Raw genomic sequence first — 15267 nt, 5'->3', positions numbered from 1 at the left:
ATAACTTCAATTTCCAGCACACGGTGATTGAATCATTTTGTTAATTCAATCAACTTGAATCGATGAGTTGCCGATTCAATCACTTGCAGTTGCCATGTGTGACCGATTCAATCAGGATTCATATGGTGACAAGAGGTGATTCAACCGACTCAATCACAGTGAGTCGGCATTTTCAAGCGATTCATGAGAATCGATTCAATCAGAGTTGAATCGCTTACAAGTCTGCTCAGCAGCCGCTTGGGCGATTGACTTGCGGTAATTTTTGTAGGGTAGCAGCATCCTTTCTACCCAAAATAGGATACTCTCGATGCATGTGGGTCACCCCCAGTGCACGTGCAAAATACAACAATAAGAGGTGCCAAATTTGTTCCCATTTCAGTAACTCGGTAATTACTGGGGCGATTTCGCTGAAACTTGGCATACAGGTAGGCACCCACCAGGCAATGCATTCCCATGTGTTGCGGTTAGGGTGCTACTGCACGTGCGCACGTGCAGGGGGCGTTTCCAGATCTCGAGAACGGCTGGGCCGATTGCGCTCAAATTTGGTACACGGTTGGGGACCAGTTAGTAGGGTGCCGTGCAAAAGTCATTTTGGACCCCATTTGCACGTGCGCACGTGCAAAATGCCGCTTCCAGATCTCAGGAACGGCTGGGCCGATTGCATTCAAATTTGGCACACCGCTAGCGACCGGTTAGAAGGGTGCTTTGCGCAAGCCGGTTGGAAGCACCCTCTCGCCCTTCCGCACGTGCAGGGCTCACTATCTCGCTCGCTCGTTCTTCGCCCAAAAGGCGTTTTACTGGTAAATATTCACTCATTATATTTTCAATTTATTTGACTTTTGTGCATGACGAATATTTACTTTTCAAAAAATAGGTGCTATCTCCAAAATGGAAATTTTTCAGATTTCAGGGACCACACCATCGGATTCCTCGCAAAATTTTGGTTCAGAAAACACTAAAATTGGAGATAGGTATTTTCAAAAGTTATTTACCGTCTTTTGGGGCAATGTGGACGGGGAGCGGAGTCATGTTCTTGGCGGGACTGTATGGGCGAGGCTAGGGTGTGTCTCTTTACTAGATGCTTTGCACTGGTGATTTAAGTTATGTGAGAGTTCTTAACTATTTTGTACTGGTACTTTGAATGAATCAAGCCGTAACTGTTATAGGAATTGAATTGCTTTTGCTGATAAGAAAATACTTGCGCTAGCTGAAGGCAGCATAGTGAACAACTTCAAGTGCATCGGTAATGGTCAAACTAGTGGAAATCCAGGAATTTAATGGTTGGACCTTCCTTCTCATTGAGGGGTGTTTCAACTTGTTCTCTCCCCCTTTTCAGATAAGGAGTACCTGCTGATAGTTATTCAAAATCCAAACGAGTGACATCACTAGGCAAGCTCACGTGAATCTGAACACTAAAACAAGATTTACCACACACTCGAGCTATTGATGAGGCTCGCTAACATTATATAGATGTGTGGCTATTTATTTGTGTTTTAATTGATGCTCGGTTGCACATTCCATTGTTGCAGCCCCAAGTTTGTATCGCGGGCACAACTGGTGAAAATTGCTGTCTAACACGCTGTTTTCCTAGCATTATCGGCGGTGTGGCTTTATCCGCCAGTCTTTGGGCGTCCATGAGTCATTGCGTCGGTGAAATTCGTTCGGATGCCACGTTTTGTTTTATTAATTGAATAAATGCGAAGCTGTTTCCTATTGTGTTGTGTTGTATCAGTGGTAGAACCGACGATGTCAAATTCTTCTTATTTCGGTTTGGGTTGGTTCTTTGTATGCCGGCTGGCCCTCTCCCAAAGGCTGACCCTTTCCCATCTTCATTCCTCCCATCTCCCCTAGATGAGACTTCAGCCTTGCTGTCTCTGTCTATCCTCCTTTCGCTTGCCCCTTCTCGCCGTCCTCGCAACTCAAACACGCCCTGTGACGGGTATACATATGTGGTTTGTATTGATAGTAGCCGCGCAGTGGAATGTAACGTGGGCGGCGGCCGGCGGCGCGACTGGCGCAGCGACGTACCGCAGCGGCCGGCAAACACCCAGACACACCCAAACACACAAACAGGGCGGCGCTAGCGGGGCGGGGTTAACGCAGAGCGGGGCAACATGACTAGAATCTTGCAGGAAGACACAAAATATACTTCCGCTATAAGCACTTGGATTTGATTCACAAGGTGACTTTGATGTGCAATAAGTGACGCTGCGAGCGCGGCGGCGCGGGTTATAGATGACGCTGTAAGCGTCACACGTAACACGGTGATCGCGACGAACACGAATAGAGGGATTAGAACGGCGGCGCGCGCGGCGGCTAGTGTTTCCGCCGGGCGCGGGTGGGCAGCGCGCGCACCAGGGCTCCGAGCCGGTCCAGCTGCTCCTGGATGGCCTCGCGCTGGCGCCACTGCAGACTGCGGAACGCCACCTGGCGGTTCAGCCGCAGCGCCAGGCCGCGGGAGGTCTCCTCCAGGCGAGCCTGCTGCGCGCGCAGCCGCTCCTGGGTACGGCGAGCCTGATCCGTGGCCGCCGCGCGCTCTGAGGAAGGCAGGAAAATCAAGTTAGTCCTCATAAATAACTGGTACAATTTGCACAACAGTAGCTGAACTACAAATGTTGCAACTGGTGCAATGAATTGCAATACGGTGACAGCTATACTCTAAAGACATTTGAACCCAACTCTGACCGTCTGCGATTCGTCCAATGCTCACCTTTATTGTACGCCGTGTACATTTGTGTGACGGCCTGCATGCCAGGCCAGGCGGCGCCGGGTAGGGCCAGGCGCGGCGCCGCCTCGGGCGCGGGCGGCGGCGCCGGCGGGCTGGAGGCGGGCTGACGGGCCGCGCCCGGCGCCGTCTGTGCGGCCTGGGGACTCTGCCGGGAGGAGCGGCTGGAGCGGGAGGAAGGCGAGGACCGGTTCCTCCTGCCCTTCTCCTCGACCGGCGCAGAGTCGCGGCGACTAGAGTTGTCTGGAAAGGAGGAGAGGCGTGTTAGAGGGTCGCTGAACGCAACAGAGACACATACGACACAGAGGAGTATTAATATCTGCAATGCAAGTTGTACTTTGAACTATGAGGTCATACGGAAAAAACTTATTCATTGTTCAAAATAAAAACATTCACCAATCCCACCAATCCTAATGCACCAATCCCACACCGCCTCCGCAGCTCGGACACACACCTGACTTCCTCTGTGAGGGCGACCCGGCTCCACTGGACGATGATCCCGCCGTGGACGGGGAGCCGCCGCTGCATCCGGCTCCGCTGGCTCCGGCCGCCTGTACGGCCATCCCCGCGGCGGCCGCCGGCGCGGTGTCCCCGGCAGCGACCGGCCGCAACCCGAGCCTCTCCAGGAACAGCAGCTTGGCCGGCATGTCGGCAGCCTCGTTCAGCGCTGCGGTTAGCTGGGAGCTGGGCCGCGGCTCCGGTTCAGGCTCCTTCTCCGGCTCGGCGGCTCCCTCGGGGCTGGTCGCGGCCGACAGGGGCAGGTGCAGAGCAGCGCGACGCTCGCACTTCTTCAGTTCCACGTCTGTAACGGTGAGAGATCGGGGACGTCAGGGGTTGGCTGCTAAAACGTCCCGAGGTAAAGCGTCAATGCTGACATATACTAAGTTGTGAATGGTGGGAATCGATATTTATTGGACACACTACTGTACAATCATCTGTGCCACTGAATGTTCTGCCCTAGAAACTATAGGACCAGAGTAGTCATGTCTCGAGTGGATATTCTATTGAAATGTAACGCCGAAGTCCAGCTCGTCCCGGTCGCTTGGCACTCACCGTTTTTGAAGCTGTGCGTGGTGAGTCCCACATGCGCGAGGAACTGCAGTTTCTCGGGAGAGGTGACCGTCTCACAGGGCGGGCCGGTCAGCAGGTCCAGGTGACGCACCGGCTCCGGCTCCTCCGTCTTCAGGCCGCGCCGGCGCAGTTCCTCGCGCTGGTCCAGGGTGCTGGTCAGCTGCTCGGCGGGCGCTGCCGCGGCCGGCGGCGGCTCGGCCCGCTCGGCCGGGCGGCTGCGCTCACTGAGGTTCAGCGGCGCCTCCGCCACCGGCGCGGGCGCCGCCGGGGTCGGCACCGGGACGGCGGGCTCGGCCGGGGTGCTGACCGTGTCTTCGAACGGCCGCACCACGGTGGTCTTCTTGTGCGAGCGGGGCTTGACAAGCGGCGGCGCGGCGGCGGCGGTGGTGGTGGTGACAGCCGGCGCGGCCGGTGCGGGCTCGGCCCCCGTGCGGAGGTCCAGCGGCGGCTCGCGCGGAGCCGGACGAGGCACCGGAGACGGAAGGTACGGTCGGTAGGCGGCCGGCGAGGTCTGCTGCTCGCCCCCGGAGCTCGCCGAACGGCGCTCGCCCGGAGAGCGGCTCTCCCTGGCGCCTGGAACAGCGGTACCGGGAGGTTACATCAATGCGCTGGAATATCCTTCGCGGTAAATACCGATTGACCAAGTTGCTGAGTACTAACACAACCCAAGTCTCACGGATGTTTGCTGCGATTGGGAACAAATGAAGTGACATTCTGTGCGAAGTCGGCCCATATGTCAGGACGACCTCTAGCGAAGGTAGCTTTCTCAAGAAGAAGGTCGTCTTCACTCGTTCCGTTTACATCCTCCGTGTCATTCCAAGTCAACCAATCCCCAGTATCCCACCCTCATACTGCCCACAACTGTGTCCTCACCAGATGTGCGCGGCTCCGCCTTCAGTGAGCCCGTGGCCCCGGTGTCCACCGGACGCACGGGGCTCCGCTCCCGGGCGCTGGGAGCCACCGCGTGAGAGGTCGGCTCCCGGCTCCTCTCCGCTCGCTGCTCCCGCTCCGACCGGTCGCGCTCCGTCCTCTGCTCACGCTCGGAACGCTCACGCTCTGTCTCCAGTTTTCTGCGCGTGTCCTCCTCCAGTTTCAGTCTGGTGATACATGTGGTGGCACAGGTTAGAAATTGCACGGTAGAGTCGCAGCAGCTGGGTGACAGTTGGGCTTCATTGTCATGATTTTTGTCACCACAATTCGTCTGGGAGTTTGCTCTTAAACAAAATGTGATACAGTGTGACACATTCGAGCACTGACGACTCGTAAAAACTTGCAGTTTCAACCTATATGGTGCTCTATCCCCCTAAGGTTCTGCTACAATTTCTAAAACTATGACAATACCACTGATGCCACGCACGCACCATAACACTTCGTAACCGCCCCGTCGGCCGCTGTCTCACCTCTCCTGCAGGTAGAGCGACTGCGACATGTAGAGCGGCGAGTGGAGCAGTTCACTGGGAGCTGGGTAGCGGCCCGCAGTCAGTAGCGGAGAGTAGGGCGACAGGCCGCTGACGCCGAGAGGCGGTCGCAGCAGGCCCAGTCGCTCGAGGTAGAGCTGCTCCTCCAGCCTGGATAGAGGGGGACGACGGGGAGAGAGTCGGTCAGGAGACGAGTCACCACCGGGGGACGGAGCAGGTGTGGGGTATATGAGCTACGGCGGCACCACCGCTCACCGCCGTCAAAGCACGTCACAACATGCAGCGATAAAACCTACACTGATGAAAACACGACGAGTGACACGGTTGGCGAAAAACACTGGAGCTCACAAGGAAGTGAGAGATTTATGATAAAAACAGCAAATACAGTCCAAATTAAAGACGCTACAAAGTCACCTGCTACGGCATCCTGCGTCGCAGCATCAGGTAACTACTTACCCATAGAGCGAGTGCTGAAGCGGGTGCTGCAGGGGGTAGAGCGACTCCAGGTACCGTTCCTCGGGTCGGCGCGGTGCCGGCGGGTAGCCGGGCCGTGTCGGCGCCGGCGAGTACAGGCCCGCCGAGGAGGCATAGCCCGGGTAGAGCGCCTCGAGGAGCCTCTGCTGCTCGTCGGCCCGGTACGGCTGGAAGCCGGCCGGCGCGCGCGGCAGGTCTCCGCCGGCGGCGGCCGTCAGGTGCGAGCTGACCTCGGCCGGCAGCGAGCCCTTCAGGTCGGCCGCAGAGCTGGTGATGGGTGCGGACTCCTGAGGACCGAACGGCACCGGTGACGAGATGGCTCATAGGCGCAAATGTCGGCAATTTATGTATGATAATGTGACGGGCGTGGTTTTTAACAGCGCGTAATCTTGATCGTAAATTAGAATACAGTGCCGAAGTAGGGCACAACTCACTGCTCAATAGAGGCCACGCAGTGTTCAACCCTCGTTGCGTTATCGTCTCACTACGTTCCGTTGTCTCAGCTGAGGTCTGTGGTCCACTCCTCTGCGAACTTACCCGAGAGCGCTGGTGGGTGGGCGTTGGCGCGATGGCCACCACCGGCGGAGGGTTGTCCGTGTGCGGCGCACGTGGCACGTGCAGCGGGCCGCGCTTGGGGCTCATCGGCGGCGCCGAGTCACGCGAGGATTTAGACGGCGCGGCTGGCTCCTTGGTCTCTGCGGAAACAGCCGGACGACACGCTGATGTGAGAACGGGCTGTGAAAGTTGTCGGATGGTCGGCTCCACCGAAGAATCTTGGGTTCGACCAACTAGATCGGCACTACAAACAACTGGGAGTGTTTTGTGCCCAGTGAAGTACTACGGCTTGTCTTTACTCGACCGTGACCCGCTGGCATGCGGTCGGCAGTAAAGTTGCCGAATTAAATACCGGCTGCACGGGCACCGTCTAAATGGCCGGAAATCACGCTTGGTGCACCGCCCATCATCAGTGGAGCAGGGAGGGATCATCCTGACGCCCGACGTAACCCCGCCCGCTACCGCACTTCTGTGCCTGATTAGGTGCCACGGATGAGGATGGAACTTCATATACTGGCTATTCAACCACAGGAATGAAACATCTCACACTGCAGTGTATGTAGATGACTGTTCGCACTTCCCGAGCTAACCGTCTAAAGCATCCGCCGAGCGTGAACAGAACCCGTCGCCGTCAGCATCTCAACACACACAACTTCTATACAAATTAGGGTGTAATTAGTAAGCCTTCCCTTCACCCTCCTTCCCTATCACTCACCGGTACCTCCTGCGTTTCTGGCCAGCGATTTGAGCGCGGCCGCGAAGCTGTTGGCCTGGCTGGAGGCGGCAGAGACCGGCGGCTGTCCCACCGAGGTGACCGGTGCCAGGCTCTGCGGCAGCGGCGGCACCGTGGCTGTGTTCCGCGGAGAGACCTTGTGAGGGGGCAGCAGGTGCGACGGCGGCTTCACCGGCGACGACAGCCCTGTGGACGGAGGGGGTGTGGGTTAGACAAGTGACGGCGGGCTAGATCGGGGGAGACGAAGCTTGGCGCGGGAAGGCTCGGAGGAGGGATATGGATCGAAAGGGATTGGTAGGGAAAGTCAAAGGTCTACATTTTTTCATGATGTTGAGCCGGAGCGCGTTTATCGGTAAATTCCATATTCGACTTGCTAAGTCTCCAACGGCATACAACCGTTCAAAAATAGCCTAGCAACACACGATGTGGGACTGAGTCGATCGGCTTCTGAGGACCAGACATGTCCCGTCCATTCCCCTATATTTTATATCACCTGCCCCTCAGACCCGGGCGACTGTTTCTCCTCCGGTGCTCTCGCCATCCCGGACAGTTCCTCCGGCGCTCTCCCCTGGCTCTCTGAGCCGGCGCGGCGTTGGCGGTGACCAGACCGTCACGTTCCACCTCCCACGCGTGTCACGCCGGCGGCGGCGGCGGCGGCGGCGGCGGCGGCGGCGGCGCGGGGCACCTGTCCGGCCACATCCATAATGCAGGCCGTAATGGGACCGACGCGATTAATCAGAGGAGGCGGTGGACGCGCGACTCCCCCGCGGGCTGGCGGTGACACGAGGCCTGCGACATATCGCCCCGGGGTGCAGAAGGCCGGTCACACGCTGATACTAACCGGTGACACTTGGTGACACTGACCAGTGAGCAGTGACATCCGGTGACACTCGATGACACCAACCAGTGACACTTCGTGACACCCGGTGGCGACACTTCTCGGTGACAATTAGCGACAACCAAATGTCTCATAACGTGAAGAGCCGACAGATACGGCCTCACCAAATATCCGTATATATCGTGTGCTAACTAATCACTACCAAGCGTGGCTAATAAAGCAATCCAAAAGTCCAGCAGCCATACTGGCGCCGTCTCCCTGCGGTCGACACTGGGCTCGCCTCGGTTCTCCATCGGCAGACCTTCAGCTGCCGCCCCAGACCTGACCGTCACCAGCCGAGTGGGACGGCCCGGAGGTCGACCACCGCTCGGCGCTCGCCAGTCGCCGCCCCACATCCGGCCTCGCTCGGCAGTCGGCTCCCGCTCCGCTCGGGCTCGGCTCGGCTTGGCTCCCAGCTCCGCGGCGGCGGCTCCGGTCCCCTCGCCGTCCTCATCAGCAGTCGACGGCAGCGGTGCGTGTTTGGGAGCGGCGCGCGTGGCCGCCGGGGGCCTCTCGAGCGCCGCCGCCGCCGTCGGGCCGCCGCTCGGTCGGTCGGTCGGTGGGTGTTTTTGCCGCCCGCGCTGACGGTCGATCCTGAAGGCGGATCGGAGCCACCCCGCACGTCGGGCCGAGCTGCGACCGCACCGGACGGCACGGGACGGACAGGAAGGCAGGGCACGGGACGGCACAGACAGGACGGCCAACAGGCAGGACTGACAAAGGGCGGGACCGGACGCTATGGAGAGGAATATGGTGGGTGATGGGTATGAGCGAGGCAGGACATAATTTGAAATCAAATAATGCGATGAGCCACAAAATAGCGGAATATAATTTTCGAGAATGATATGATGAGAGGCCGGACACGGTAGATATGAGTGACATCGGCAGGAGAGAGGGAGAGAGCAGAGCGCGACAAGCTAGAGTTCCGCCGCAGTGCAGAGCGGCGCCCCGGGCAGAGGGGAGAGCGGCGCTAATGACGTGAAAACGGCTCCGGGCGTCGGCGGCGCGGCCGTGACTGGCTGGCTGTCGGCGCCCGACCGGGAGCGGTCGCGTGACGCGTTGGCACGCCACCTGACCGGGCGGACCGGCGGACCGCAGTCCCCCCTCCCCCTCCCCTCCGCTGACCGCCACCGACCGCCGACCGGCCGTCCGGCCGGCCGGGCCGGCCCCGCCGCGCACCGCCGACCAAATAAATGCCTCGGCCTCGGCGGCGCGGCCGTCGCTCGCTCGGGCGTCGCTCGCCGTCCCGGCTTTATGGGCGGGCACGCCGCCGCCTTTACTGCCGGTCCGGCGCCCGGGTGGCAGTCGGCCATTATACCGCCGCTTTACGGCAGCCGAGTCGCGCCGGCGAGCGGTCGGCACCGGGCGCCGGCTGCCGAGCTCGGCATTGATTCAGCTCGCGCCGGCCGGTATAGCGCGGAGCGTCGGCCGCCGCCGGGCCGCGCCGCGTCCCCAGTGAGATGAGCGGCACGCGTCCCAGCCGGCGCGCCGCGCCAGCCGCCCCCGGCTAATTCCATTTGCCGAGTGGCAATTGGCGGTGGGCTCGCGCACCGCCGCCGCCGGCCGCCTGCCGGACGCACCGTCCCGGGGGACAGAGGCGGCGGCGGCGCGCCGGTCCGGGCGGCGGCGGCGGCGCGGAACGAAAATCAACACCGCCGCCAAACAGCGCCGCCGCGCCGGCATTATACCGGGCGGCGCGGCCGGCGCGGCGGCTAATGGGAGGCCTGGCCGGCAATCACCGGCCGCAGCCGACGGTGTCGACACCCCTCCCCTCCCCTCCCTCTGGGGCGGACAGGTCGACCGCCGACCGACGCGTCGGTCCGCCCCGGTGGCTCCGGGCAGTCGGCGCGGCCGACGGGCGGCCCATCAGCCGGCCACAAAGCCGCCGCCGCCGCCGCCGGTCGCCGGGGCGGGGCACCTCTGGTCGCCCGCTCCGCCCCGCTCCATGTTCCATTCATGCCGCCGCAGGACGTCCGCGCCGGCGGGGGCGGGGGCGGGGGCGGCGGCCGAGCGAGCGGAACGGGCGGGCCGCGGCGGCGGCGGCTGCTCAGTCAAGCGCGCTCGACAGCTCGACAGCTCCGACAGCCGGCCGGCGGCGAGCGTCCGGTCCCAATTGGCTCCGGCGCCCGGAGCCGAGGGCAGCGCCGTTCTGCTTTCCGCTCTGCTCAGCGGGGCAACGCTACAGGCATAGGTACGTCCGGCTCGGCGACGCAGTTTACTGCATAAACATACTCCTGTACTCTGCAGGGTCCTTCGCCTCTGTCCAGGCAATGCCGGTCCCTCAGAATGAATCGGGCTCTTCCTGTCCCCATCCGGCTCGACCATAACCTTTCCCTCGCACGGACCCCTCACCATTTCAGACCCGCTGAGTCCAGACATCTGCCAAAACTCAGCTCCGACTCGGCTCCGACTCGGTCAGACTCAGTCCCGACTCAGTCCCGACTCAGTCTTGACTCACCGTGCAGCTCGGTGTCTGGGGAGCCCGGGCAGTGCCGACCCGGGCCGGGCCGGGCCGATGCGGTACGTCGGCTCGGTCGCGTGCGGTCGCGTGCGCCTGGTGAACCGTAACGGGTGGGCTGCCCGCCGAGTCCCCCCCAGACCGCGGGGGGGGGGGGGCAGATGGACGGCCACCTGACGACGGCCGCACCGACGGACAGCACCGAACCGCCGGGGTAAATATACCTACGCCGCCGGTGACAAACGCAGTCGTTAGAGGCCGGACGCACCGGCCGCTGCCGAGACGACGGCGCTCAGAAAACGACGCAAAAGTTGTGTGCCGCCAAAGCCGTCCAGCGCCGGAAGTCTAATGCAAAACGCTCCTCTTCCTACGCACACAAGTCGGGCGACAACAACAAAAAGTCTCCAAACGCCGCCTGCGACGCAAATTAGACGAAACTCTCCCGCACGAATTATCATAAGTCGCATCGAGATTCCTGCCGAGTTAAAAACTCGGTCGAGTCCGACCTGCGCTAGGTTTTCCGAGCGGGGCATACATATACCTCCCGTGGAGCTGCCCGTCTCCCTAACGCGTCTCCCGCTGTCACGACTCACTCTCAAACACTTAGGCCGGGGGGATCCAGGGCGTCGCAAGTCCATCTACGACACGTCGCAAGTTACGACACATATGCCGTCGCAAGTTGTGTCGTAGCGGAAAAGGAGGGATGTTGAGGAAAGAGGGGTTTGTCGGAGGATACGACAGAACGTAGCTGCGACGAGGTTTAAATACCCGCTTTACTCGAGAATTTAAAAGGCTACACGATCAGCTGATCCCGTAGTAAACGTCAGTAAGGTCGAAAACTCTATCACGCATAAGGGAACATTCGCCTTTCTGGTTTGCGAGCTTATGAGACAGCAAGGTCAAGCATGTTCTCTGATTCTGAAGCTTTGCATTAACTGGGTGACTTGTGGTTGCTAACGCTCACGTGATTTGCCGTGAAATTTGGGATCGATCACAGGAGATTCGTGACTATAGGGCATCTAGAATCGATGCTTTAGAAGAAATGAGTTCCGAGAGTTTGAGGTCACAGAGAGGTAAGAAATTTGTAGATGGAGGTCACAATTGGAGGTTACAGAGGTCATCTGGGACACGTCAGGTCACAGAGGTCAGCTTAGAGTCATTAGAGAGCTCAATTGGAGGTCACGGAGGTCATCTGGGACACGTCAGGTAACAGAGGTCAACTTGGGGTCATCACAGAGCTCTATTGGAGGTCATGAGGGTCATCTGGGACACGTCAGGTCACAGAGGTTAGCTTGGGGTCATCATAGAGGTCACTTAGAGGTTACAGAGGTCATATGGGACACGCCAGGTCACAGAGGTCAAGTTGGGGTCATCACATGAGCTCAAATGGAGGTCATCTGGGACACGTCAGGTCACAGAGGTCAGCTTAGAGTCATCAGAGAGCTCAATTGCAGGTCACGGAGGTCATCTGGGACACGTCAGGTCACAAAGGTCATGTTGGGGTCATCACAGCTCTATTGGAGGTCATGGGGTCATCTGGGACACGTCAGGTCACAGAGGTCAGCTTGGAGTCATCAGAGAGCTCAAAAGGATGTCACGGAGGTCATCTGGGACAGGTCAGGTCAAAAAAGGTCAACTTGGGGTCATCACAGAGCTCATTGGAGGTCATCGAGGTCAGCTGGGACACGTCGTTTTTGGAATTGGGAGAATATTTTGGGGGATGCCTCTTGCAACGTCCAAGACCGCCTTTCTGGATTCGCCAGTAGTTGCTGGAATGGTGTTAGGCTACTTCATATCCCCGAATACCCAATAAATGTGAATATAACATATTATGCACCATTTTCAACACTCCCGCTGGCACGGATTGAGGCCTCATAGACGACCCGTCAGTTCAAGCTCTATAACTCGCGTTAGCGTCAACGGATTGCAGCCAAATTTTTAGGATCTAAAGTTTAAACAATTTTACACCTACCATGTAAATTTCGTGACCATGACCCGAATGACCTGTGACCTGTGACCTCTTCCTCAAGGCAAGGTCAACTTGCGACACAACTTACGACTGCTATTTCAAATTCGTAAGTTGTGTCGCAAATCAGGCTATTTGCGATAGACTTTACTACTTAAGTAACGCTACTCATCTATTGATCCCTTCAAAAACGACTTACTACACAACTTGCGACACGTCGCAGCTACGACGAGGCTTACGACGCTCTGGATCCCCCCAGCCTTAGCGAGAGGTGTGAAACAAATGGACCCGCGGACCCGGGTCGGTGGACTGCCCTCGCATGGTGTCCTGCGGGAGCACCAAACGGGGTATGGAGTGATGACATGCCGTGCCATCAGCAAGAGGATGAACGCCCCTTCGATCTCTCATAATTTCTATCTCGTTCAGTCAGTCATTCGTACTATGTCCGATCCCATACATTTATAAATCGCATCAGCTCCCATCTCACCAATGACGTCCCGTCTGGTTCCGTCCCGTCCCGTCCCGTCCCGTCCCGTCCCGTCTCGTCCCGTCCCGTCCCATTGGGTCCGGGTCCGTCCCATCCCGTTCCGTCCCCCTCCCGTCGCACCCTCCCATCCCGCCCGGTCCGCCGGTCGGCCGCCCGCTGCGGTCGCCGGTGTCGCCACTGCGTGCCACTGTGGGACCGTCCGTCCGCCCTAATGTCGCTCGATAGCCTTGACGGGCGGCAATTAGTGGGTAGCGCGTCGGTGGTCGGCCGGCCGCGGCGGCTCCAAGGCGAACTGTCCATCGGCCGGCCCGGGCCGCCGCCGGCACGGCAGTAGATTACGGTAATTGGACTGCCGAGGCGGGCGGCGCGGGCGCGAGCGGTATATACCGTCGGCTAGGAGCCGGCGAGGGCCGGGCAGGGAGCGGGGCGGGAGTGCCCACTCATTGCCTGTCGACCCGCGCACCCGACCGAACGCACTCGGGTATAAACCCCATTCCTCGGGATCACTTGGGGATCACTTGGAAATTGTTCGGAACCGCATGAGTTGGGACTCGACAGAATCAGGTAGAGGTTTGGGACGGTTATACCTATATACCTCGGGCGGGGTCGGGTTATTGGTCGGGATTGGTCGGGGATCGGCTGGGGTCCGTCGGGGATCGGTCGTGATCCCGGGCAAGAAGACTTGAGTTGGGTCGGTCATGGTAGTCTGTGGAAATGATAGATATAAGCGTTATGTGACCCTACTGACCCCAATGTCGGTCCTTTGACCTAAGAGAGCGTCAGAACAAGGCGGTTGACGCATCTTATCTATCCTAAATAAATAGCACAAGATCGTATTGCGAACATCCCAGTACCTGAATGAGAGAATAAAATTAGGTGAGACGGGAGGCTTGTGTGGGTTACTGGAGCGTTAATAAGACAATCGAGCCTGCAGGTTAGGCACTGAGGCTGTGAGACAACCGGGCAGGCGACGGTCGGGGTCGATGCGACCCGACGCAGCTGTTGATCAAAGGGCGCCGCGAGCGTCGGTTTCCGCCGCCCGCCGGCTCGGCACTGGATACTCCGTCCGGCCGGCGTGCTGCCGCGGTGAATAATTGATGGGTTACGGCCAACCCTATCGACTCCCAGCCGCATGCATGACGTGCTAACTCGGCATCAGACCATCCTATGGAGGCTGTTATTTCCCGTGCTGTCCACCGGCTCACAGCAGGGCTCTGCACTCCTCCCTGTAGCGGGCGGCCCCGACCTGCGGACGGTGACGCCACCGCCACGGGGGAGTCGCTCTGCGGCCGAGCTGTCCGCTCCCGCTGATCCCATCAGCCGCTGCCGCGCCAGGGCCGGACCAGAGCTGCCGCGACGATATATGTCGGTCGGAGCCGCCGACGGACGGCGGCCGACCTCCCCGGCGACTGGTGAGAACAGAAATCCGCCGACCAGCCGTCACATCTCGGCGGTTATCACAAAGCACCGGGATCTGTCTCCGCTGCGCGGCTGTCTTCGCGACGTCCCCTAATTGACATAGATGAGTAGCCATGTGCTGAGCTTCTGAGCAGCGAATAGAACTGACCGATGACCAGAATTTTCCCGGACTTACAAACATCCGGTTGAGTTGCAGCTGCGAGGGACGGTATAAACCACCGACCACGGAGGGCCGGGCCGGCGACCTTCGAGGCACGGACCATCGATCATGGGCGCGCCCATGGGTTGCGTGAGCGGGGGCGTGGTTTCGCCACCGTACCGGCGTCTGGCCGTGCCGCCGATCGAGACGCGGTCGGTCGCTCAACACCGCGAGGTCAGCCGCCGAGCCCCGAGGCCGTCAGTGACACCCGGTGTCACCCGAGCTGACATTTGGCGACATCGGATGGCTGCGCTGTTGGCGTTATGTACGGCTCGAATCCCAGTAAAGTGGAGACAATTTTGCGGGTGGCTAGGCAGGCCCATTGGTGCCTTTTCACTCGACTGTTGGCTTGATTTCCCATGCAACAGCTTCCTTGGGATCTATATTTGCATAAATCAGACAGAAACCTACCGCGTGCATCATTTTCCAATTTATATCGTCGTATTGCCACACCGACAGACGTTCATTTCCGTCTGTCCGGTAGTACGGTCCAATACGCAGTGCCGACCCGCCCGCGCCGGTCGCTGTCGGCTCTAATTGACCGCTGTCTCGGCCGCGTCCCGACAGGACGGCGGCCGGCGGCACCTCCTCGCTATCACCGGCAGCCGGCCGGCGTCGCTCGCGCGGCGCTAACGATCGCAGGCGGCGGCGGCGGCGCCCGGAACCGGACGCGTCACGCTCAGCAGCATAAATCCTCGGCCGGCCGGCGCCCGCGCCACCGGCGGCGACGTGCGGCGCGGCCGGGACGATAACGACGCGCCGCTCGGGCTCGGCCGTGCGCCGGCCGCTCCAATGCGTCGTAAACGCCGGCACAATGGGCCGGCTCGGCGCGGCGGCCCCCGGTGGCGCTGTCACCGCCGAGCGGCCGCCGGCTGCGGTCGGACG

The 15267-nt window shown here is 59.9% G+C and overlaps 3 protein-coding genes across 10 annotated transcripts in view; 1 reads left to right on the top strand and 2 right to left on the bottom strand.

Annotated features, from left to right (window-relative positions):
• LOC122383954 (dynein light chain roadblock-type 2-like) overlaps positions 1 to 1713 on the top strand; it is a 38018-nt gene extending 36305 nt beyond the window's left edge. For all 8 annotated transcript variants that reach the window (XM_043370909.1, XM_043370899.1, XM_043370879.1 and 5 more), the window contains exon 5: positions 1337 to 1713. In XM_043370909.1, coding sequence (XP_043226844.1) covers positions 1337 to 1380 — 44 coding nt within the window. In that variant the 3' untranslated portion in view covers positions 1381 to 1713. The remainder of the gene's footprint in view (positions 1 to 1336) is intronic.
• Positions 1714 to 2316: 603 nt separating this feature from the next.
• Positions 2317 to 5160, bottom strand: LOC122385104 (proteoglycan 4-like). Its single transcript, XM_043373108.1, has 6 exons — positions 5138 to 5160; positions 4670 to 4947; positions 3779 to 4369; positions 3180 to 3527; positions 2711 to 2968; positions 2317 to 2537 (listed from the first exon to the last, which is right to left on the bottom strand). Exons 1-6 carry the CDS (start codon positions 5158 to 5160, stop codon positions 2317 to 2319), a joined length of 1719 nt encoding a protein of 572 aa, XP_043229043.1.
• A 901-nt stretch (positions 5161 to 6061) lies between these two features.
• Positions 6062 to 15267, bottom strand: part of LOC122385094 (proline-rich receptor-like protein kinase PERK2) — a 31145-nt gene continuing 21939 nt past the window's right edge. The window contains exons 3-5 of the mRNA XM_043373102.1: positions 6959 to 7162; positions 6226 to 6383; positions 6062 to 6076 (exon numbers count right to left, since the gene is read on the bottom strand). Of these exons, the coding sequence (XP_043229037.1) occupies positions 6062 to 6076; positions 6226 to 6383; positions 6959 to 7162 (377 nt within the window). The remainder of the gene's footprint in view (positions 6077 to 6225; positions 6384 to 6958; positions 7163 to 15267) is intronic.

This window comes from Amphibalanus amphitrite, unplaced genomic scaffold, assembly GCF_019059575.1.
Source record: "Amphibalanus amphitrite isolate SeventyFive unplaced genomic scaffold, NRLGWU_Aamphi_draft 000014F_arrow, whole genome shotgun sequence".
NCBI classification, from domain to species: domain Eukaryota; kingdom Metazoa; phylum Arthropoda; class Thecostraca; order Balanomorpha; family Balanidae; genus Amphibalanus; species Amphibalanus amphitrite.
This window is presented reverse-complemented; position numbering and strand designations above follow the sequence as displayed.